At 50.4% G+C, this 25,115-nt stretch overlaps 1 protein-coding gene across 1 annotated transcript; it reads right to left on the bottom strand.

The window, feature by feature from the left end:
* Positions 1-166: 166 nt before the first annotated feature.
* Positions 167-25,115, bottom strand: Mmp28 (matrix metallopeptidase 28). Its single transcript, XM_090351232.1, has 8 exons — positions 24,770-25,115; positions 12,706-12,785; positions 12,390-12,577; positions 7,127-7,351; positions 4,266-4,511; positions 3,087-3,236; positions 2,623-2,790; positions 167-1,513 (listed from the first exon to the last, which is right to left on the bottom strand). The coding sequence occupies exons 1-8, from the start codon at positions 24,881-24,883 to the stop codon at positions 1,119-1,121; spliced, it is 1,566 nt and encodes a 521-aa protein (XP_090207358.1). The 5' UTR covers positions 24,884-25,115; the 3' UTR covers positions 167-1,118.

Below are 25,115 nucleotides of genomic sequence, written 5' to 3'. Positions count from 1 at the left end.
TGAGAAGAAAAGAAGGCATATGGCCAGCATGGCCCCTGGGGAGCTGAGGGCTGCACGGGGCCAGACCTTTCTCCCCACCCTGGAAGCCTGGCTTGCTGAGGTCAGTGTGTGTGTGCTCAGGTGAGGCCTGGCTGGCCGGGATGGGGAGGGCAGAAGACCCAGTAAATGGGGAGACTGGCAGAGGCAGAAGACAAGCTGGGGAATTGGTTCCTTCTCCAGGAATCCCAGCTATTCCTGGCCAGACAGCAGCCGGTTCAGGAATGCTCTGTGTGTGGCCTGGAGAATGAATCCTTCCTAAGCCAGAGGCCTCCCCCACCCTGGGAAGCCTGGAGGAAGTGGCCTCCCTGAGGCCTGTAGTGGGGCAGACTTCAGGTCTTTTCTCCTGATTCCTCGGTCTTTGTCTGGCCTGGGGGGAGGAATAGGTGAAGAGGGGTGAGAATGTTGTGTGTATGGGCCAGTGCTGAAGTACTAAGGCTTTGACCTCAGAGCCTGGCTGCTGTCCCTCAGCTCTTTCATTCAAGGCTGGTGCTCTATCACTTGAGCCACAGCTCCACTTCCAGCCTTTTGGTGTTGGTTCAGAGAAAAATAACCTCGTTCTTTTCTGTTCTGGGCTGACCTCAAACCATGAGCCTCCCATCTCAGCCTCCCACATAACTAGGATTGCAAGTATGAGCCACCAACGGCTGGTGAGGACACTTTTCTTGAGGAGGGGGAGTCCTCCCTCTCTCCATCACAGTATGATCCCTCTAAAGGCTTCTGATGTTGGAGACCCTCTGCCTCTGCTCCATGCACAAGCCCCAAGGAGGCAGGACAGTCTTGTAAAATACTCCTTGCCACTCTGATGAGTTTTGCATCCTCCCTCACTGGATCCCGGCAGGATTTGCCTCCTTGAAGGAACTTCACCTTCAGCAGAAGAAACATAATTCCCAAGGCCAAGGGAGGAAAGAGGCCTTGGAAAAGAAGGACCCTATTTGGTTTCTCCTGAGACACCAGGTTCTCTGGGAAACAAATGTCTCCAGGTAACTTCCTGCAGCCTCTCTAGACAGGCTCTGCCCCTAGGGCAGGGAAACCAAGTTGTTCTAGAAGGTACCAGTGGTTCATTGAGGGGTGAAGTGCCATCAGAACAGGGCACCCCCTGAGTTGGCATTCCAGCAACCCATCCAAGGCAGCTCAGAAGCCCAGCGACCTGAGGTGGTCACTTGCAGCTTAGCTTGGTCAACGAGCCAATAGCTGTCATCTCTGAAGAAGACGATGGAGCCATCAGGCCTGGGCAAGGCACCGCTGACGTCCTCGGGGACTCCACCCCAGTCCTGCAGGCTGCGGGGGTAGTAGGGCTCCACTTGCAGCCCCCCTCGGGCCAGCACGTAGTAGCGGGCACCCTTGAAGAGGACGAGGCGACGCAGAGGCGGGAAGAAGAGGGCGGCGTCGGGGTGGCGAGGCAGGCCCCCTCTTCGGCACAGCTGGGAAGACTTCTGTACTGGCTGGGACCCCTGGAATCTCCAGCATCGACTCCCTGTCAACATTGTGAGCTCCGGGTGAGCTGAGGATCTCACACATGGGTCCTCCACCTCTGGCCTCCTCAAGTTAGAGCACAAGGTGGTTAGCACTGGGGGACAAGGAGGACCACACGACGAATTAGTTCTGGATAGTAGGGAGAGACTGTCGTGGCCAGTAGAGATGAGCAGAGGACAGAGTGCTGGGAACAACTTAGTTGTCCCGGGGTGCAGAGCAGAGGAGCTTGGTGGTAGAGAGAAGGAAGCTACCCTGCCCGAAGAAGCCAGGGAGGCTTGGACTTGTCTTCACTATTATGACTAATACTTGTATGAAGGCAGAGATTTTAGTTGTGTTCACTGTTGCATCCTTCATACCCTCAATTATGCCTGGTACACAAAGAACGCTTAACACTGGCTGAATGAAGAGATGCTATTTTCTAAATTATGGCCATGTACCTAGTCATATTCTGCAGACAAATCAGTCATTACTGTCTTTTATCCTTTTGGTTGTTTTGTGTGTGTGTGTGTGTGTGTGTGTGTGTGTGTGTGTGTGTGTATGTGTGTATGTGTGTGTGTGTGTGTGCCAATCCTAGGGCTTGAACTCTGGGCCTGGCCACTGTCCTTGAGCTTCTTTTGCTCAAGGCTAGTACTCTACCATTTGAGCCACAGCACCACTTCTCTGAGTAGTTTATTGGAGATAAGAGTCCATGGACTTTCCTTCCTAGGCTGCCTTTGAACCATGATCCTTGGTTTTCAACCTCTTGACTAGCTAGGATTACAGGCATGAACCACCAGTGCCCAGCTTTTTGTCCTCTTTCTGAATAAACCTGAGGTGTCATCACTCAAGAAATGCAAGCTCCAGTAGTAGCTGACATCTCGTCTCACACAGCCCTGCAGAATTCCAAGAAAGACCACGTTTCCTGCTGAACTGCAGAGCTTCGGAGCATCCTCAGTTTCCCTCTAGATTCTCCTCAGAAAGTTCCTGGGAACGAGCTGAACACCTGCTCCATCAGTGAGGGGAATCAGTCACAGGTTCTCCCGAAGAGAATCTGTCTCACTGTCTAGGGCTCTCTTCGCTTTCCCCTCCCCCTCTATGCCTCAATGTTCACAGCTTCCCCAGGGCTAGTACCTTTGAAGAAGTAGAACTCTCCATCCTCCAGTGACACCGCAGCAGCTTCGATGTTGGGGGGCAGCCCAGCCCACCTTTCCTGCAGTGGGCGGGGCTCTGAGACATTGCCATCCACCGCTACCTCCCAGAAGCGGCTCCCTTTAAAGATGTACAGTCGCTGCTGCCCATCTGCCCAGAGATAAGAGAGCGATGAGAAAGGACCCTGAGTCCTCTACTATCTTTCTAGGAAGGTATTCTCTGAGACCCTGGTTTTCTAGATCCCACAGCAAAAGGCGGGGCGTCCACAGGTGCAGGGCGGGAAGGGGACAGAAGAGAGCAGTGCTTTGCTTCTGAGAGCCCGGGCTGTGGCTGGAGATTTCTAGATTATAGAACCTATTCCTAGCCTTGTACGCCAGCCCTGGGGAGCCCTGGGGTGGTGGGAGAGGCGGCAAGCAAGAAGCCAGGCTCAGGTGGAACCATCTTACCTATGGTGATGGCATCGTAGGAATAGTGGCAATATTCAGGACCCCGTGTTTCAGGGCGCCTGTCTTGGGAGTTGTGTGGGTTCCAGGCCTCAAAGTCAGTGAATAGTTTTCCAGGCAGCTGCATGGCCACTGAACGCCCCAGAGGCTTTCCTTTAAGGGCAGAGAGAGGAAAGGGAGGAGACTTGAAGTGGAGGTATATTGAATGCCCAACACTCCCCCCTCCTTGACTCCTGACATGATGACTTCATGGAGGGGTGGGAAATGAGGGTGAAAGAGGGCAGGCAAGGGCCGGGAGTTTGGCCTAGTAGTAGAGTCCTTGCCTAGCATGCACGAAGACCCGGGTTCGATTCCTGGGTACCACATACATAGAAAAAAGCCGGAAGTGGTGCTGAGGCTCAAGTGGTAGAGCTCCAGCCTTGAGAAAGTCCAAGGACAGTGCTCAGGCCCTGAGCTCAAGCCCAGGACTGGAAAAAAAAATTCAGAACTGGGGTGGGGCAGAGGAACTGGTGTGTAGGGACTGATGGAGAGCAGATCCGGGCCTGGGCTCAGGATGGGGAGGGGAGGGCAGGGGAGGGCAGGGGAGGGCGGGGAGGGCAGGGCAGGGCGGGGCGGGGCGGGGCGGGGCGGAGCTCACCATACAGACTCTGCACTGCCAGCAGGTCGGGTGGGCTCAGGATGGGGAGGGGAGGGCGGGGCGGGGCGGGGCGGGGCGGGGCAGGGCGGGGCCGGGCTCACCATACAGACTCTGCACTGCCAGCACGTCGGGTGGGCTCAGGATGGGGAGGGGAGGGCGGGGCGGGGCAGGGCGGGGCGGGGCAGGGCGGGGCCGGGCTCACCATACAGACTCTGCACTGCCAGCACGTCGGGTGGGCTCAGGATGGGGAGGGGAGGGCGGGGAGGGCAGGGCGGGGCGGGGCAGGGCAGGGCGGGGCGGGGCTCACCATACAGACTCTGCACTGCCAGCACGTCGGGTGGGCTCAGGATGGGGAGGGGAGGGCGGGGAGGGCAGGGCGGGGCGGGGCGGGGCGGGGCAGGGCGGGGCGGGGCTCACCATACAGACTGCACTGCCAGCACGTCGGGTGGGCTCAGGACGGGGAGGGGAGGGCAGGGAGAGGAGGGTAGGGCAGGGCGGGGCGGGGCGGGGCGGGGCGGGGCGGGGCAGGGCGGGGCCGGGCTCACCATACAGACTCTGCACTGCCAGCACGTCGTCCCAGCTGAGCAGCGCATCGCGGCCCAGCCTCTTGTAGTAGGGTGCCATGAGGGCGCGGGGCGCGGGCGAGTGGGTGAGGCCCAGCGTGTGGCCGATCTCGTGCGCCAGCACCACGAACAGGTTGCGCCCCCGGCGGCGGCTCAGGGACCAGCGCTCGTCCCGGTCGAAGTGCGCTTCCCCGCGGCGGGGCAGGAAGGCGTGCGCCAGGGCGCCCCCTGCAGACGGCGCGGGGTCAGCCCAGCCTCGCCGGCCACGCCCCCGCGGCGCCGGCCACGCCCCCGCGGCGCCGGCCACGCCCCTGCAGCTCCCCCGCCCTCCCAGGCAAGGCCCATTAGGCCAGGGTGGCTGCTGTCTGCCAATCTAATTCCCCTCTCTTTCTACTTGAGTCGGGTAAGGCCTGTGTGGAGATGGGAACAGACGGCTAAGCTGTGGGGTATGCAGTCATCTGTGAGGCCAGACCCCCTGGGTCTCCATTTCAGCATCTGTCTAGGAGTCCTGTGAACTTGAACAGGCGGCGTAATCCCGTTTAAGAAGATGTAGGTGTGTGTGTGTGTGTGTGTGTGTGTGTGTGTGCGCGCGCGTGCCCAGGTGTGCCGCCTTTGATGCTTGCACACGTTACTTTCAAGATCTTGGAATCCGAAAATAGCAGCTGCTCCTAAAAAGAGAGTGCTAAGGTATTCTGTTTTGTTTCCTGGTCTGGGTGCCGAGTGTTTGGTATGTAAAGATTCATCCTAAACTTAAGAGAAGATGCACTTTTATAAGTACATATATATATATATATATATATATATATATATATATAGTGTCAGTCTCTCCCTTCCTCTTTCCCTCCCTCCTGTTCTCATCCCTTCCTCCCTGCCTCCTTTCCCCTCTCTCTGGCAGGGTTTTGCTACATAGCTCAGGCTAGCCTGGAGCTCATGATCATTCTGCTTCTGCTTCCTGAATATTGAGATTAAGAGTGTATACCACCAAGCCCAGCTGATATATGCATTGTTTTTCTTTTGGTCATTTGGTTTGTGCTGGTCCTGGGGCTTGAATAAGGCCTGGGCACTCTACTGTCTCTCAGCTCTTTTACTCAAGGCTAATGCTCTACCACTTGAGCCATAGCTCCATTTCTGACTTTTTGGTGGGTAATTGGAGATAAGAAGTCTCCAGGCTGACTTCAAACCATGATCCTCATATCTCAGCTTTCTGATTAGCTAGGATTACAGGCATATAAGCCACCAGTGCCCAGAGACCAGGGTTTGAACAAGGAACATCACTCTTGCGAGCCAGTTCTATCACTTGGACACAGGCATGAATATATTTGAAATATGCACATTCGTATAGTCCTACACTTCCTCTGCAGGGGCTGCTCTGGGGCTTCCATTTCTTCGCACATAGGAGTGAGCACAATGAATGGGACTGATCAACAATTCTCACGCTTTCCCAGGGGCGCACATGGAGCACATTAAGTATGGAGTTTCCAGGGTCCCTCCTCTCACTATTCACTTTCACCATGAGTACGTGACATTGACACAGAGGTCAGAAAACTGCACTGCTAATGTTGGCCTATAAGCTATCCAAGGATCCTTCCAGCTTTCTTAAAGCCCAGCCAAGATGTGACGACAAAGGTCAGGGGCCTGTGGATAAAGCCAAGTGTGGAGAGCTGGCCAAGCACTGGAGCAATTAGGCCTGCTGTGCAGAAGATGCCTCCAGCCGCTTCCAGCCAGGTTTACTAGTTCACCTTTCACTGGAAGGTGGCAGGAGGGTTTGACTGAAGTCAAAGAGGCAAAGCATTTGTCCCCAGGCAGGGAGTTGCTTGTTAAGTCTAAAGTCCTAATTGAATGCAATGCTACCTTAGTACTGGACTCTGCTTAGTTATGAAAGTAACCGCATATCCATGCTGGTGAGTCCTAGATTTCTCCCAGTCCTGACCTGGTTCTTCTAAGCAGGACCTGGAGGAAAGGGGCATTGCAGCACATGGGCTTGTTGGAATAGTGCAGGAGAAAGGAGGAGCAAGTTTCCAGGTAACACAAGCTGGAAGTCTCCATCCTGATGGGTTCACCAGGAAAGAGATGGTAAACATCCCTTATTCAGGTTCTGAAAGGCAGTGTTGTGTGGAACAGAAGGAGAGCAGCTCATATTGCCTTTAGACGGGGGACAAATGGTACTAGCTGTGGGTCTAAGAAATACTACTGTGGCTGTCAAGGTAGGATATGTGTGTGTGTGTGTGTGTGTGTGTGTGTGTGTGTGTGTGTGTGTGTATGTGTGTGTATGCACCAACAGTAGGGTTTGACCTCAAGGCCTCAGGCACTATCCCTTTGTATTTCTTTGCTCGAGCTAATGCTCTACCACTTGACTCTCAGCTCCATTTTTAGCTTTCTGATGGTTAATTGGAAATCAGAATCTGACTTTCCTGCTCAGGCTGGCTTCGAACTGTGACCCTCACATCTCAGCCTCTTTAGTAGCTAGGATTATAGGCATGAGCTACCAGCACCTGGCCAGCCTCTGGATGTTTTTTAAGGCTCCCCTCTGGAGAATAAGAGAAGCAGGGGTCTTCTAGAAGCAGAGACCAGGTAAAGGGATCTCAGAATATCCTCCCAGAGTAAGATACACTCGTTGGAGTTTGCAAAACACTTTCCAAACAGAGGCTCATCTGACGACCCTTCAAACAGGTGGTACATCATGTGCATGGAACACTGTCCCCATTTTACAGAGGGGAGACTGAGGAGGGCGTACAGCCTAGCCACGGACCTGGGGAGAAGCCACTGTCCCCACCCCCACCCCCACACTGCCTCTATTGTCAGGTTCCACTCCTGCTGTGTGAGCAGAAGCTTGGTGTCTGCACCTGGGCCATCGAAGGCATTGCTCAGCCCATCGTTGTGATCCCCTTGGAAGAAGGTGAGGCGGATGTCCGCGGAGCCAGTGGCCGGGGCCTCCCAGAACTCCAGTCCTGAGACGTTGCTCCATAACTGGAAGGCGGCGTGCACGGCCCCTCGAACGGCAGGCTCGGGCAGGCGCTCAGGCCAGTTCACCAGGCGGTACGAGAGGTGCTGCTTGGACCATTTGTGACCTGTCACCCAGAAAGGCCACATCAGCCACGCCCTCTGCTGAGCCCAGGCTAGTCCCCATCCACTCAGTACGAGGGAGAGTAGGCTTTGCCCCAGGGAGCCTCTGACTCGATGGGGGAGATACAGCCTTTGCCCTGGGCAGAGCCAGAGCCTCTGTTTCATCAGGGAGACTGTGCTTGCCCTGTGAAGTCCTTGGCCTGGAAAGGATCTAGCCTGAGGACGAGATGTCACCTCCCTGCAGGAGAAGCCCCTCACCCTAAGGAAGGGCCTGGACCCCTAGACTTGGCATGAATTGAGTCAGACTCCAGCCGCTGCCTCGCTGCCTCGGAGCAGGGGAACGGCGGGGCCAGGACGCTGAGTTCGCAGCTGTGATGGTCCCAGTCCCTCTCTTTTGCTTGAGGCCCATTCCTGACCCCTCTCCCCCTCAGGGACTCTGAAGATAAATAATAACAAAATGGGAGACTTGTCATGATCCAACTGTAAGTTTTCCAGCTCTTAATTTTCTTTACCCTTTACCCTAAGCCTCAGTTCTTGCACTCTGGCTTCTGTGCCAGCCCCAGGTGGCAAAGCTGAGTCTTTCTAGTAGACACACACCCACGAACCGGGTAGATTAGAAAGTCTGGCTCCGAGTTTCTCATGGCCTACTTTTGTGACCTCAAGTAGAAGACTCACAGCGCAAAGGCAGGACTCCTGGGCCCAGGGGAGGTGGTGGAGGGGTCACTGGGACCTGGGGACTTGGAGGGAGGGCCCCGATCTAGAGCCACAGAATGAGTGAATTGTTGAACTGGGCCCTGACCTCCCAGTCCAGTGCTCCTTCCATTACACCACAGAAATAAACAGCCCCTTTGCTGGGACGCCAGGCTTATAAATCTGCCAGAACATCAGTGCAGCTCTGTACTGGCCGAGATTCTCCAGATGGAATGGAGGTCTTAGGGAGCACAGGAGCTGGGCTCATTTGCTCCCCTCCAGGGAGAGATAGGAAGGAGGGGAGTCATCTCTCCCACTCTTGAGCCAAGCTCCATTCAAGGCAATGCTGAGCTTGTTTGGCCTGGCATTCACCCAACCTCTGCCTCCCAGCAGTGAGCAGCCCTCAGGGAGGGAGAGGGGAGGATTCTAAGGAAAGGGGGAGACAGGGAAGAGGGAGGCAAGGCCTGGGACTCAGTGGTTCATTTTCTTAAAAGAATACCCTTGCCAGTCACTTTGAGACTTTGATGGGTGCAGAACAGCCTATGGTGGGCTCTTCGACACCCAGCTGTGGGGGAGTTGATTCCAGACTCCACCATTTCATCCTCCAGCCAAGTACCAGAGGCTCCTTCTGCCCTTCTGCCCCCTTCAGGGCAGAAATGGGGAAGGTAGGAAAGTCTTCCATTTTTAGGGAGCCAGTGAAAGTGAACCATCTTAGGCTAAACATCTGGAAACGTCCTGCATGTTATGAGTGAGTGTGTGGTGTGTGGTGGTTTGGAGAAGGACAGGGAGGGTGAACACGCACAGAAATTGAAAGAAAATGATTGCTTTTCTTGGGAGGAGACAGGGTTGGGGGTCATTGGTGTGTTTGCCAGGAAGGAAGTACCCCACTGGGTGGGGGCAGCCTGAGCCTTTTCCCCAGCCCCTCCCCCATCCCCTGGAAAAACACACACACACACACACACACACACACACACACACACACACACACACACACACACACCCTCTCTCTTGGCTTCTTCAGGTTCCTACCTTAACTTCTTGACTTGGCAAGTTTGTTTTTATGGAGGCAGCCCCCAGACACCAATTGCCAGTGGCCTTGACCCTCCACGCCCTTGCTTTAAAGTCCCAAAAGGAAGAAGAAAGGAAAAGGAGCTGGGGAAAGGAGAAAAACTAGGACTCTCTGCCTGGGAAGGACTTGGAGTCTTGACTCCCAGCAAGCAACTGATGGTAGGGGAAAAACATGAGTTGGAATCCTGCTTCCTCCACTTACACCAATGGAAGACTCTCTGCAGGCCTGTCTCCCTATCCTCCTCCACTTACACCAATGGAAGACTCTCTGCAGGCCTGTCTCCCTATCTTCAAATGGGGTGTGTGGCTTACTTCATGGTAAGGTGTGATGCTCCAATAGGAGAGCAACGTGAAGCTGCCTGGCAGGGCCTGGGCACTCTGTAAACATCGATTCTCTTTCCTGCCTTCTACACCCCATATTCACAATCCCCCCCACACCCCCACACCATCTCTGTGAAGGAACAGAGGGGACTAAAAATCAGACCTGGAAGTCTGAAAGAAATGAAATTCCAGGTTAGCGAATAAGGATACAAAATGAGCCAGGTGCTGGTGGCTCATGCCTATAATCCTAGTTACTTAGGAGGTCGAGATCTGAGGACCGCAGTTCCAAGCCAACCTGAACAGAAAAGTCCATGAGACTCTTATCTCCAATTAACCCCCAGAAATCCAGAAATAGCAATGTGACTCAAAGTGGTAGAGTGCTAGCCTTGAGAAGAATTGCTCAGTGATAGAGCCACCTCCATGATGGAAGAAGAAAGAAGAAAGAAGAAAGAAGAAAGAAGAAGAAGAAGAAGAAGGAGCAGCCGCCATAGCAGCCTCCTCCTGAGCTCTGGGGATGCTCAGGTAGGACATCAAGATGTTCTGAGGTGACCTCTAATTTTCACCAGCTTTTGAACTTGGTACTCAGGGACAGATCCTTCTCTGTAACCCAACAAGGCCAGCATCCTGTACAAGGGAGAATGGGGAACAAATCGTGGGGAGCAGTGATGTGGCCAGTGTCATACAACTGAGACTTGAACCAAGGCTTCTGGGCCCAGGGATAATGGTGTGTCTGTTCTACCAAAAGTTCCAGAGCTCACACCTCTCCTCTCCTACCCTTCTTGCTCTTGCCCTCTGCTGCCTCCAAAATCATGCCCAGAAGATGCAGAACAGGCTGACACTTCCCTGGCAGGAATGGGGTCAGGGTGTATAGGTTCCCTATGGGCTGTGGAAACAGCTGCCCTCCAGCTCTGGACAGTTCCCATAAGGAGGAGCTAAGGCATGCACACACCCAGTGCCTGGCTCCCTTCCTAATGAATACTGCCAGTCCATGGAGTGAGCACAATCAAGAGCCACAAAGGCCCCAAGTGCTCGCAGTAAAATTAATTATAGATGCGAGCTGACTGAAATAAAAGCCCTCATCTTGTTAGCAATCTTGAAAATTGGAAAAATTAATTGAAGTCAAAGCAATCATCATACTAAAATTAAACATAGTAAAATGTTACTTTAAAAAAACTGACAGAAGAATCAAAGCTTCATAAATCCTACATCTGTGCCATTTGGTCCTGGAATATTTGGCTTAAAAAACAAAGGGAGATGGGATGGGTAGGTGGTTTAGTGGTAGATTGCTTGACTAGCATACATGAAGCCCTGGGTTCAATTCCTCAGTACCACATAACCAGAAAAAGCTGGAAGTGGTGCTGTAACTCAAGTGGTGGAGTACTAGCCTTGACCACAAAGAAGCCCAGAGACAGAACTCAGGCCCCGAGTTCAAGCCCCAAGACTGGCAAAAATTTCTTTTAAAAAAGAGGAGAAAGGGGACCGGGAGTCTGGCCTAGTGGTAGAGTGCTTGCCTAGCATGTACAAAGACCCGGGTTCGATTCCTTGGTACCACATGCATAGAAAAAAGCTGGAAGTGGTGCTGAGGCTCCAGTGGTAGAGCTCTAGCCTTGAGAAAGTCCAAGGACAGTGGTCAGGCCCTGAGCTCAAGCCCAGGACTGGCAAAAAAAAAAAAAAAAAAAAAAGAGGAGAAGGAAAAAGAAGGGTAGAAGAGGGGGAGGAGGTAGCTGGTATACATACATATATATATCAGTGGTAGAGCTTGAAGCCCTGGGTTTCATCTCTAAAACTACGTGTGTGTGTGTGTGTGTGTGTGTGTGTGTGTGTGTGCGTGAGATGGACAGAAGAGAGGGAGGGAGGAATATAGGAAGGAAGGGAGGGAGGCAGGAAGGAAGGAAGGAAGGAAGGAAGGACAGAAGGAAGGAAGGACAGAAGGAAGGAAGGAAGGAAGGAGAAAGAAGAAAGAGGCCAATGCCAGTGGCTTATGATAGCTGCTTAGAAGGCTGAGATCTAAGGACTGCAATGTGAAGCTAGCTCCAGGAAGAAGCCTATGAGACTTGTATCTTCAGCTAACCAGCAAAAAGCTGGACATGGAGGTATGACTCAAGTAGTAAAATGCCAGCTTTGAGTGAAAAACAAACCAACCAACCAAGGGTGAATCTGAGGCTCTGAGTTCAACCCTCAGTTCTGGCATTTACACACACACACACACACACACACACACACACACACACACACACACACAGAGGTCAGGGGAGAAGGGAGGGAAAGGAACAAAAGAGAAAAAAAACAAGGCTACAAAGAAAACTAAATCACAGCAGACATTGTAATGTGTAAAATGTGCTACAATGAAATGTCCAGAACAGGCCAATCTGCAGAGTCACAGAGGAGCTGACCAGGGGAGGGGGTGGTGGTAAGGGGGTGGGGGAGGTGGGAGGGTGGAAGGGGCAGCAGGAAGTAAATGCTGGGGGCACGAATTACTCTGTGGTGTAAAAAATGTTCTGGAACTAGGAATTACTTATGGTCATGGTTGCTCAATTCTGGCAATATACTAAAAATCACTGATTTGGTCACTTTAAATGGGTAAATTGCATGGTAAATAAATTCCTTCTCAATAATGCTGTTAAGAAAAAAACCTGATGGATGGGCCATAACTTTGTTGAAGAATTACTATGAAAGAATTGATTCTGATGGAAGTAATTTCAGTAAACAGAAATTAAAAATGTTAGCAACAATCTAACTGCTCTGCATTAAGAACAATGATCAAGGAATTAAGTGGATTTGATGGGGCTTGCTTGATTTGGAAAATGCTTATATGAAGAAAATCCATCAATGCCAGTCAATTGGGGTTTAAATGTCTGTATCCACAATTATGCTTGTGGAGTCCTATCTGCCAGCCTCCCTTGCCTTAGGGAAAGGTCTCTGGCTGAAGGTGGGAATCCCAACCTAGAATTCAACTGCCCTCACCTTGCTTGGCAAAGCGTTTCTTGCGCCTCATTTTGGCCCGGGGTCCAGCAAACAGGGCACTGATCCTCTCGCGCCAAGCTGCATGACTGCCAGTATCTGCCACCCCGCACCGGGAACGTGCCATCTGGCGCAGCGTGGGCTGGTCCAGCACGCCACTGACAGGGAGCTGCGACACCCACTGGAACTCCCTGCCAGGAGGAATTGAAAGAAAGGATCGCAGAGCCAGGGGGTGGGTGGCAGGGGCAAGAACTGCTTTCCAGGGGGCATGGCTGGAGGAAGGCTGCACCCCCAAGTCCTCCACGTTCCTCCATCCTACCTGAGGGCGTTGCTGAATCGAGTGGAGGCTGGAGCTCTCGGAGCCTTGACACTGAGGTAGCCATACTTCTCCAGAAAGGCCTGGGGGAAGAGAAGCACATCAGCCCTTCCCACCACCCAGCATCCCGTCCCCTGCCCTGCTCTGCCAGGGGACAAGGCACATACAGCCTCCTCGGGCGCCTCTTGTCCCAAGGTGGCCTACGAACTACAGCTGAAAGAATTCCGGGATTCAAGTCAAAAGGATCCAATTCCAGGCCACCTCTGGCTGGCTGGCTGGTCTCAGGCACACTGCTCACTCAATACTTGTGAAGGCCTGCTTTCTTATCTTGAGGCATTACTAGATATCTAGCATGCATGCTCAACAGTTATGGGCTCTCGACTCCTGCCACCCTGCAGTTGAACTCCAGCTGGCCTGCTCCTTCTAAACCACAGGTTTCTCCACTACAGAATGGACTTCATTAAGTACTCTTTTTCTTGTTTTCGGTGAGGACTCACCACAATAGCACTTATAAAGTACTCAACACTAATCACACACAAGGAATTCCATGCAGAGCAGCTACGAGGTGTGTGCCGTAAGTACACACCATCCATACGCATCACATTCACTCGGGAGTAATCTGACCTCTGTAAACAAGGCTCAGGTATTGATGAGGAGCTGCCAACCTGCCACATCTGGGCAGGGTATCGTCTCTCAAGTTCTGGCTTGTTCCCAAGTAACTCTCTCTGCTCCCTCACCCCAGGCAAACATATTCAAGGCTCTAGGACTACAAATGCATTTATCCTCAATATTGTCATCCATATAAAAATTTGACTTTGTAGAATTTTCTTTCGTTCTTTTTTTTTTTTTTTGGGTCAGTTTTGGGGCTTGAACTCAGGGCCTGGGTACTGTTGCTGAGTGTTTCTGTTCAAGGCTAGCACTCTCCTGCTTGGAGCCACAGTGCCACTTTCAGTTTTCTGGTGGTTACATAGAGAGAAGAGTCTAATGGACTTTGCTGCCCAGGCTGGCTTTGAACCATGATCCTCAGCTCTCAGCCTCCTGAGTAGCTAGGATTACAGATGCGAGCCACCAGTGCCCAGCAGAAATGTGTATTTTGAACTAGAAAACTAAACCTTCCTTCTTTCATTCACTTAAGGGAGGGTATTCATGAATGGCTAAAGACAGACAATAAAAATACAGGTAATAAGTAAACATTAATGCTCTGAAGAAATTGGATGATGGGACTGAGCAATCAGTCAGGAGTTCTAAGAGGATCAAATATTAGATCCACCCAGGATCAAATATTATCCTGTATCCTAAGAAATGGCATGCATCCAGCTATGTAGTGAGCCGGGGAAGGGCATTGCTGGCAGAGGAAACAGTACATACAAAGGTCCTGCACCAGGAAGACACCAGCCTGATTAAGGAACAGAAGAGCTCATGTGGCTCCATGGCTTATTTCTATAATCCTAGCTACTGAGAAGGCTGAGATCAGAGGATCACAGCCTCAAAGCCCACTGGGACTGGAAAGTCCCTGAGAGTCTTACCTCCAATCCACCAGAAGGAGTAAAGCTATGGTTCAAGTGAAAGAGGGCCAGCCTTGAGTGAAGAAGGGAAGGGACAGCTTCCAGGCCCTGATTTCAAGCCCCAGGACTGTGAAGAAGCAGGGTGAAGAGAAGTCAGGGAGGCAGAACCACAGGCTAGGGTAGGAAGTGCAGGTTTATTTCAGTCTTGCTGATGGATCAGTTGTGGAGAATGAAAGAAGAATTTCAGATGGCTCTGAAGTTTCCTACTGTCTGAAGACACCTGAGGGAGACCGGGGCAGCAGCCTGCTGTACCTCCTGTTGAAGTGACACTCACTGTGAGATTAGAGCTCAAAGGAGCACCATCTGCCAACATGGACAGAATGTAAATTCCCCTCCAAGGAAATCAGTGTAATACAGGGAATATCTCATAGTCCCAGGGCCTTGCCCTTGCTCATGCGCTTGCATCCTGCTTGCCTGTCTTACTGATAAAATCCCATAAATGTCATCTGAGATACAGAAAAAAAAGGTCATCTCTACCGCTTAACTCTAATGCAGACTTGAACTGGGTTTTTGATTTTCACCCCTCCTTCTTATGTTATCAATACAGAAATAACTTTCCTTCTTTCTTTCTTTCTTTCTTTCTTTCTTTCTTTCTTTCTTTCTTTCTTCCTTCCTTCCTTCCTTCCTTCCTTCCTTCCTTCCTTTGCTTCTTTCCTTCATTCTTGGGTCATGGGGCTTGAATTCTAGGCCTGGGCACTGTCCCTGAGCTCTTCCGCTCAAGGCTACTACCTAACCCTTGAATCTCAGCCTCACTCCCTGTCTTCTAGTGGTTAATTGGAGATAAGAGCTGCACATTCTTTAGTGCCTGGGCTGGCGTTGAACTGTGATCCTCAGATCTCAGCCTCCTGAATAGCTAGGATTATAGGCATGAGCCACTGCACCCAGCGCAGAAATAATTTTCTATCTTCCTTTCCTCTTACCTTTTCCTCCTCCTTTGCCTTCCTCTCTCCTTTGCTTCCTTCCTTTCATTTCCTTTCTCTTGATTGCTCATTCCCTGTTTTCTTTTGAGATCAAGTATCACTATATAGCCCAGGTTAACCACAGACTTGTTATGTATGATCCACCTTTGTTGTTGTTGGGCATGGGGCTTGAACTCAGGGCCTAGGTACTGTCCTGAGCTCTTTTGCTCCAGGCTGGCACTCTATCATTTTGAGCCACAGGTCTACTTCCTTTTTTAATTGGAGATAAGTCTCACAGGGATTTTTCTCCCTGGGCTAGCTTTGAACCGCAACGCTCAGATCTCAGTCTCCTGCGTAGCTAGGATTACAAGTGTGAGCAACTGGCTCGGGCTAGGATCCTCTTTTCAAGCTGGGATTACATGTATACAACACCAAGTTTGGCTTCTTTGTTGCAGTGCTTAAAGTAATTCCAATCAAAATTGCTGCATCAAGGAAAACACATGACCGGGAACGAAACTAGACACTCACGGAAAGGACTGGCACGTGTGCGGCTTCTTCTCTGTGGATTTCATTTACCTCCAACTTCCTACTGAAGGCCACTTTCATAAAACAAAGCCACTTTCCTGAAGGAGTTTCCTTCTAGACAACAGAACATTTCCCAAGCCTGTTTTTCTGCATTGATTTATTAGCATGTCGGCAGCGTTGTTTTCTTCTTCCTTTTGTCAATGTACATTGCTTTCAGATGGATAATGGATTAAAGGGGACCCTGTGGCTTCATCAGCAAAATAACTTACTGCTCAAAAGAATGTGACCACAGGAAAGAGCCACAGAGCTAGAAACAGGATCTGTTCCCAATCCTGAGTATGCTGGGTGGCTGGGGATGAATTAATTAACTGTTGTGTGCCTCAGTTTCTTTATCCCCATGTGAGAGGGTAAGACATACTTCACAGGACTTTCAAAGGACTAATTAAAGCAATGTTTGTCTAGCATAGTGCCTGGCTCAGATTAAGTGTTCAATAAAGATGTGATCTCATTCCCATCTTGGAGGGAAAATGAACGATACATTTTTGGAACGATACGTTTTTGGAATGCAGCCTACCTGAAACATGGACAGCTATTTTTTGTTTTGTTTTGTCTCTGAGTTTTGGTGTTGTTCCTGGGTCTTGAATTCAAGACCTTGGGGATGTTCCTGAGCTTTTTTTTTTTTTCCTCAAGACTAGTACTCTACCATTTGAGTCATAGCTCCACTATCAGCTTTTTGGTAGCTAATTGGCAGTAAGAGTCTCACAGACTTTGCTGCCTAAGCTGGCTTCGAGCTGCGATCTTCAGATCCCAGCCTCCTACGTAGCCAGGATTACACACAGGAATGAGCAGGAAGTGTTCTTGAATAAAGCAGGGACAACTCTGTTCTCAATTCAGGTGCTACAGCCAGGTACCTGCCTCTCCCTCAGCCAGGTGCCTGTTTCTCTTCCTAGATCTTCAATTTCCCAAGCGAGGAAGAACGAACAGTGCTTGCCTGCTTTCTAGGCAAGGCAGGGAATGAATGCTTCCTTTGAGTGCAGTTTTGTTGGACAAGTGACTTGGAAGGTATTAGGTTACTGGTCAACCTGCCTACCATAGCCCTGTTCCTCTCCCCATCACCCCACCCAGCTCTTATCGGAGGGTTGGCGAGGGTACTGGAACTGTTGGAGCCTCAGGGGCAGTGAGGGCAGGAGGGCAGGAAAGTGGAAATTGGCGGCGTCTCCGGTTTCCTGGCTGGGCTGCAGCAGCCTCAGTTCTCTGGCAGGCAGGGTGTGGTGGAGGCTGTTTTAAGGGCTGTCAGTGGAGCAGTGCAGAGTTCTGGGATCTGACGAGGTCAAATTTGACAAGGTCAAATTCCCAGTGAGCACAATCATGCCTCCCCAGGAACCCATTACCCAGAGGCTTGGAAAGAATGGAAAAGACATTTCAGATGTCTATAAAAGCACTTTGGTCTTTTGATGCAGGACTGTCAAGATTTATGGACTCTCCAGTTTATGCTTAATATGCATGTATTAAAACATTTAAGCAGCTTGCACAAGGGGACCTTTGCTACTGTCAGTTCTGAGCTTTCCCTTTTGTGAGAAAGTAGCAGTGTTAGACTCCTTCTGTCCTGACACTCTACTGGGAGAACTTGAGCCCATTTTGGTGCCTCAGTTTACCCTTGCAGAGGTGAGAGAAAAAGGAGGGGTGCAGAGCATGGGCCTCGTGGTGGAGAAAGCCCAGAAATGTGGACGTGGGAGACAGCCACCACCCTAACTCTGTATTATACCCCGACTTTCTGGGTCATTTCTCCCCTTGGCCTCCATCTCCTGGTGTCTTAGGTCATCTTTTCCCTCCTTCACAGGGGCGAGGAATGGGCTGTTCCTCCTGTGATGATGTTGAAGTTCCTGCAGTTTTCTGTCTTCCCTGGCCTCCATCTGCCCTCTTTTCAGCAGAGCCCAAGGCTGGTACTGAATGGATGTAGAAGGAGCTGCAGGGCTGTGGCCCTTAGGTGACTCATTCTGCCCTGGTCAAAAAGCTTGCACCAACATGCTCCCTTGGGTACGGATGGAGCCACCTTCCTGGGGAGTCACCTCTGAAAGTCCCTGGGAGTGGCTGTGGTGTCTAAGCAAATTGAAAACGTCTACAAGCCCAGCCAGCTGGTAGGACGGCCATTCTGGGGGTTCCAGTCCCACCTCTGTTCTGACTTGTCATAAGAGGCTGAACACAACCCAGGGAAGGGCCATTTATGAGCAGGATATGACCAACAATGAGGTGTACCAAGATGAATCCTGGAGCTGAATCGAGAGCTCAGAGGCATAGGACTGGTAGGGCAAGAGCCACCCGACAGAGGGTCTTGTGGTTTATTCCTGATGTTATTTTGTATCCTTAGGCACAATCTCTCTGAGCTTCAGGATCTTCTTTCTAACAAATGTGATCATTGGATTAGAGCCCTAAAATATATTCCAGCTTTATCAATTATGGTAGCTTACTTATGTGTCTGTCTAGTTGTGTGAACTCTGGCAAACTTACTTAACTTCCCTGTGTCCACAATGCAGAAATCAAGGGAACGGTTTGACTTTTCTCACAGAAGTATTATGAAATTTCAGTAAGAATGCTCTGGGAGGGGCTGGGAGTTTGGCCTAGTGGTAGAGTGCTTGCCTAGGGTGCACGAAGACCTGGGACCGATTCCTCTGTACCACTTACATAGAAAGCTGGAAGTGTCGTTGTGGCTCAAGTGGTAGAGCTCTAGCCTTGAAAAAAGCCCAAGGACAGTGCCCAGGCCCTGAGTTCAAGCCCCATGACTGGCAAAAAAAAAAAAAGAGAATTCTCTGGAAGCCAGGTGGCCATGGTTCACGCCTGTAATTCTAGCAACTCAGGAGGCTGAGATTGGAGGATCTTGATTCAACGCCAGCTTGGGCAGGAAAGTCTGAGGCATGGCTCAGCAGTAGAGCACCTGCCTAGTGAGCTGGGAATGTTTGTGGCCCTGGGTTTGATTACCTAATACCACATGTACGTGTGTGTGTGTGTGTGTGTGTGTGTGTTTAGTCACAAAGCTTTATCACCAGAGTTCAGTCCTGTAGCTATCCTCTACATGCAAGAATTTCAGCAGCAAGAATGAAGCCAAGAATGAAAAGATCCCATGCTTAATGCCGAAACCATGTTGCTTTCCCTGTAATGTAGCCTACCTTATATTCTATTTGCTGATTACTGTTGCCCGGTCATCATGGCGCTGTAGGTTTTGCTTATCCTTCAAGTACATCGTGAGTTACATTACCAGTCAAGATGCCGGGCTGAGTGCCGGTGTTCTGCCTTGGCATGTTCCATACATAAAAGCATTTGCCAGTCACCAGAACCACATCAAGCCCTTGACAAATGTGGAGATGTTTTAAGACATTCTGCTTTTTTTTCAACCTCACAATGGCCTGGCAAGTACATAACCAGGACAGGGGTTGTTAGTTCCATTTTAAAGATAAAAACGTTTGAACAAGACAAGTGGCTTGGATGAGTGATGGACTCAATGCTTGAAATCCATGATCTGCAGACATCTAGCTGAGGCTTTTTTTTTTTTTTTGGCCAGTCCTGGGGCCTGAATTCAGGGCCTGGGCACTGTCTTTGGACACTTTTTGTTCAAGGCTAGCTCTCTGCCACTGAGGAGCGTAGAAAATATCTATATATTTTCTATAAACCTATGATTAGCCATTTGTATTTTTATTTGTACAAGGTCGGACTTACGAGAGCCAGCGAACTAGGCACAAGCCTGTTAGCCTGTCTGCGTCTGGCCCCTTGTCGGGTCTTTCTCCACTGACCCTATATTGGGTCTTTCCCTTCACCCACTAGCCAATCAGTTCAAAGCAGGACAGCTCGCTAAACCGACCAATGATGAGTCACGACCCTCTTCCTGGTTTGTATTGCGCCAACTGATTTGTTGCCAATGCTTGCTGGGACCTGCCCCCTAGCAAAGAATGTATTAAAGGTGCTGTAATTTTGTGCTCATGGCCTCTGGTCTGCACTCGACTATCAATGCGCAGAGACCTGTGCTCGAGCTTGTCAATAAACGACTTATTGCAATTTGCATTGATCCTTCCGGGGGGCTTCAAGTTTCTGGGCATTACACCACTTGAGCCACAGTGCCACTTCCAGCTTTTTCTTAGTATGTGGAACTGTGGAATAGAACCCAGGGCTTCCCGCATGCTCGCTGAGTACTCTTACCACTAGGCTACACACCCGGCCCTAGCTGAGGGCATTGTGTTTCACCTCTGAGCAAGTGACTTCAGGGCTTTCACACCGATGGAGAAGAGTCAAGTTGGTCTCCCCACAAAGGAACAGATTCTCAACTAAGAAGATGGAAAAGTTGGGATGGTTCTGTGTGGGACCCTCTCTGAAGGAGGTCCCAGGGCAGAGTAAAAGGGGAAGCCCCGGACTGTGGACTGCTAGGCTTTTCAACAGAGGCTTGGATCACATTCCCATCACACCTAAGCATGGTGTCTGGAAAACCACAGTTCCTAACTGGCCGGAAACAAGATATTCCAAAAGGCCAACCTCGGCTTCCACGAGGCTTTGTTTTCTTTCACTCCTGGCTTCTGGAAGCCAGAGAAGCTCTTAGTTCAGTGAGATCAGCTCAGGAACTTTCCACTACCAGACTTCCCCTTACTCCTTTTATTTTCCCTAGTCTCATGTTCCCAAAGTTTGGTCTGGCTGTGTCTGAGAAGCCACCTTTTGTTTTCTGTCCTGTGAAATACACATTTTCCTTCCCCCCCCTTCCTTCCTTTCTCCCTTCTTCCCTTGTTTCCTGAACTGAAGTTGGAACTCAGGGCCTTGAATTTGCTCAATAAATGCTCTCCTACTTGAATCACACCTCCAGTCTTTTTTTGACTTTAGTTATTATTATTATTTTCTCTTTTTTTGCCAGTCCTGGGCTTGAGCTCAGGGCCTGAGCACTGTCCTTGGACTTTTCTCAAGGGTAGAGCTCTACCACTTGAGCCTCAGCACCACTTCCGGCTATTTTCTATGTATGTGGTACTGAGGAATCGAACCTGGGTCTTCATGCATGCTAGGCAAGCACTCTACCACTGGGCCAAACTCCAGGCCCTTGGCTTTAGTTATTTTCAACTAGGATCTCCTACTTTTTGCTCCAGCAAGCCTTGGACTATGATCCTATAGCTAAGATTACAAAGGTCTACAAACATGCCCAGTTTCATGAGCCACAACACCCAGGGTCCATATAATGTTTCTCTAATGTAAAACAACCATACTTCATAGGCACATGGGATTCACTAAGTAAAGTTTAGGGCACGCAATAACGCTCCAAGATTGAGGTCAAGGCTCCTTCTGCCATGTTCCTGCTTCCATTACCCAGCTCTTGTCAGCGTTCATCATTTTCAAGCTGGCTTGACAAATGCTTTTCCACCACTCTGTGTTCCTCTGGGACACTCTGGAGACTTTTCTGTGCTTCTATTCACCCCATACCCGTGAGTCACTGTGCTGAACTCTTGGGAATGGCTTCCACACCCCTGATTTCTGGGTTTCTGACTCACAAGCCAAATGAATGGCTCTGAGGTATGAGAAAGAGACACTGCATCTGGGGGTGGGTAGTCCATGAAGTGCCAACATCTTCCAAGCACAACAAACAGAGGCGCCGTGTACTGGGAATAGCTGTACAGATACGGTAGATCCCTGAGCAGAAGACAGGATCTGGAACCAATGCCAGGGCCAGGCAAAGCCAGTGATGGATAGATTACTTGGGAAAGCCTGGTGGCTGGAGCATAGGATAAAGTCTGACTGAGAATGAGGGGCAGGGGGAAGGCGCAAGGCAATGATGTCATTCATGAGCGCTCAGTCTCTTGCAACTCAACAGTGGATGCTTTTCCTATTTGTGAGTATTGTGAACAGCTTTAGTTTTCCCAAGCAGACAACAATGAGCTCGTTCATAGCAGCTTTGTAAGCAGAAAATCTCCTCCCAGGAAAAGCCCACTCTGGAAAACCCTCAGCTTTTATTGTTGTGCACACAAGGGACCTGTGGAGCCATGCACACAGGATGTGGGGACACACACACACACACACACACACACACACGAACACAGATCACATCCAGCCAGCCAGACATGGCTGGGTGTGGTGACACATGTCTGTAATCTTAAAACACTGAGGCCAGAGTAGACAACATAGCAAGACCCCATTTGAAAAACCAAACCAAAAAACAAGCAAAACCAACACATGCCTAGCCGTGAGTTAGAGAGAATCTTAGGGCTCATTCACGAAATTTGGTTCTTTTATTTTATAGAAGAGAAACTATAGCTAGAAAACTGGGGGAAAAACTAGTATATTATCATAGCTTGTTTCTATTCTTTCTTTCCTTCTATGCCCTTTGAGTTTAACCTATCTCTTTATAGCTGCTGCTGTTTCTTTTTTTTTTCCTGTTCCTGTAATGGGGCTTAAATGCTGGGTCAGGGTGCACTTTAGCCACACCATCAGTTTCTGCTTTTTGCGGTTAATTGGAGATAAGAGTCTTATGGATTTGTCTGCTATGGCTGTGACTTTGAACTGCAATCTTCCAATCTCAGCCTCCTGAGTAGTTAGCATTACAGGCATGAGCCACTGGAGCCTGTTAGTTTCTACCTTCCTTAAAGTGGATATCTAAATCATTGATCTAAAACATTTCTCTTTTCCTTAATAGGCATTTAAAACTGTAAATTTCATTCAGTGCTGCATCAGCTGAAACATGTAACTATGAAATGCTGTTTATTCAGTGTCAAGTATTTTTTAGTTTCTCTTGTGATTTCATTGCTCCTTGTTAATTTAATTTCCAAATAGTTGGGGTTTTGCTTGATATTTTATCACTACTGATTTCTAATTTAGTTCTGCTTTAGTCAGAAAGCATAATCTGCCACATTTTATCTTTTGAAATGTATTCAAACTTTTTAAACATTTTTACGAGGATTTTTTTTATTTTAATGTATAGAGGGGTTACAGTTATATTCTCCAGATAGAAGGTGCATTACTTCTCACACACTGATAGCCCTTCTTAGGTTTTTGTCCTCATTTCCCTCCCCCGCCTCCTCAAACTTCTTTTATAGCCATCAGATGGCTGATTTTGGTAAATAATCCATATGCACCTCGAAAGAATGTGAATTCTGTATTTCTGGAATATATTGTTCTGTCAGTATTAATTAGGACGAGATGGTTGACAATATTGCTGAAGTCTTTTGCGTGCTTACTCTGTGTGTGTGTGTGTGTGTGTGTGTTTCTGGGGCTCAAATGCATGGCAGGCAAATATTCTTCCCACTGAACTACAGTTCCAGCCCCCCTGACTTTTTTTTTTTAAGATCTGCTTGTTTTGCTTATTGGGAGAGGAGTGTTAATATTTCCAACTATCCTTTCAGAAAAGACATTTGGTATAATTTCATTTCTATGGAATGTCTAGGATATACAGATCTACAGAGGCTGAATTAGTCTACAGGCATTATCAAAGCTTTGTTTTAATTGTGTGTGTGTGTACATACATGTGTAGATGAGTTCCTTCATCTAAGCCCAGCAGGTGCTGCCTGTTGTCCACTGCTGACAATCGTTGCCTGACATATTCTTCCTGTGTCTTGACTGTGGGGATCATCACTTCCAAACCACGACTTTCACCTGAGGTGCTGGTCTCTCAAATAATGATAAGGATAATTATAAGGTCTTCAACAATACCGAGCAGCTTTCTTCTAGAGACTGCTTTCTAGGTACTTGGTACTACGTTGAGCATTTTACACACATTAATTCCATGAAGGTAAACAACAGTCTTAGGAAGCAGGCATGAGTAACTTCCACTGGCTACATGGTCCCTGGCAGGTCAGCGTAGCCCATGTACAGAAACTCTGATACACACAGAATTTGCATATGCACACACACATGAATTGGCATGCAGAGACGCTTATATGTCCATGATACATTCCCAGAATGTTTGTTTTTAAAATACTTCTCATGCTCAGAGAAATTTTATTTTACTTTGGTTGTTTTTAAATAGATTGAAAGGAACTCAGTCTGCTAGATATTAAGTTTTCAAGTACATCCCAGGATGAAATTCTCTCCATCTGTGGCCACCACAGGCACAGGCGGCAGTGATAACTGTCTCTGTTCCCTTGCCAAGGATTGCCTGGGACTGCACTAAAAGGAAGATGGGAGTGGGACTCTTAACAACACTTGGCTTGGTAGATGAAATCTCCTGGGACCTTGGGACTCTGCACTTGATGTTGTAAGAGGTTCAATTCAGAAAGACAAAGTTGAACCCTGGAATATGGAAACATGGAGAGCATAAAGCAACGAGTGTGTGTGTGGGGGGGGTGTGGGTGGTGTCCTTTGGATGGGGAGAAGTTGAAGGAGTTGGAGAAAGAGTCCTTGTTGAAGCAAGATCATTTATTTCCAAATACTCCACAACAGTAGTGGAAGCCTGGAGATGGAAGGAAGTGCCATCCGAAGAGGGCTCTCCTCATTCTGCAGGGTTTCCCAATTCGACCCCCTCAAGGGAAGCGGGGGCTAGGGAAGGTATGGAGACAGACCCCTGTCCTATTCTTGGGGAAAGACAGGAAGCCAGAGATGCTGATGGGGGGGGGGGGAAGAAGTGATATTGCTGTGCTGCTAGCGCGCACGCCTCAAACGGATGGATCCCCAACCCGAACCTCCCAGCAAGTTATCCGGCTCAGGGGTAATGAAGTCCTTCGTCGGACTTCGCTTCCCTGACCCCCAAGCTCGCAACAAGCCCCTGTGTAGACTCTTCCTGCGGTCCCCACTCTACCCAGGTGAACCTCTCCAGAGCTGGAACTGTCGACGCCGTGCAAACGGCTTGCCCCGGACCGCTCAGGCCAGGAAGGCAGGACGGGCACCTGAGTCCAGGCTGGCCTATGCCAGCTCCGCCATGGCTGAGCACCCGGGGCTCCCCAGCCTCGTCTGCCTCTGCGGACCTGCAAGCCCGTGAGGTCCCCCAGCCCTGGCCCGCGAACTGTGCGTGCGTCCCAGGGTGACGAGGGCGCGGGGAAGGGATGCCGTTCGTGGTCTCGCGTGGATCGGCCAGGCGGGTCCACTGCCAAGCTCAGGCGCGTCTCCCCCGCCCGCCCGGCCCCGTACCTCCGCCTCCCGGCGCAGCTCCGGGTCTCCGCGCTCCGCGGGCTCCGCCGCGTCCCGCGCGCCCCACAGCAGCAGCGCCAGAGCGCGCAGCAGGAAGCCGGCGTGCGCCCCCATGGCGGTGCCCACGATCGGGGTTCGCCGTGCAGCGCTCCGCGCCACCCCGTGCGCGGACGCGGAAGGTCCGGGGTCGGAGGGTGGAGGGGGGGGGTCCGCCCGAGCCTGCGCGCGCTGAGCCTGTCCGGGGCCGTGCAGTCCCCGCCGTGCCTGCCCACGGGCCCGCCGGCCGCAGGAGTCAGGGAGCGAGGGAGGGGGACGCGAGGGAAGAGGGGCGGGAGTGCCAAGCCCC

Source organism: Megascapheus bottae, chromosome 17, assembly GCF_031878675.1.
Source record: "Megascapheus bottae isolate mThoBot1 chromosome 17, mThoBot2.hap1, whole genome shotgun sequence".
Classification (NCBI taxonomy): domain Eukaryota; kingdom Metazoa; phylum Chordata; class Mammalia; order Rodentia; family Geomyidae; genus Megascapheus; species Megascapheus bottae.
The sequence above is the reverse complement of the archived record's forward strand: the minus strand, read 5'-3'. Positions and strand labels throughout refer to the sequence as shown.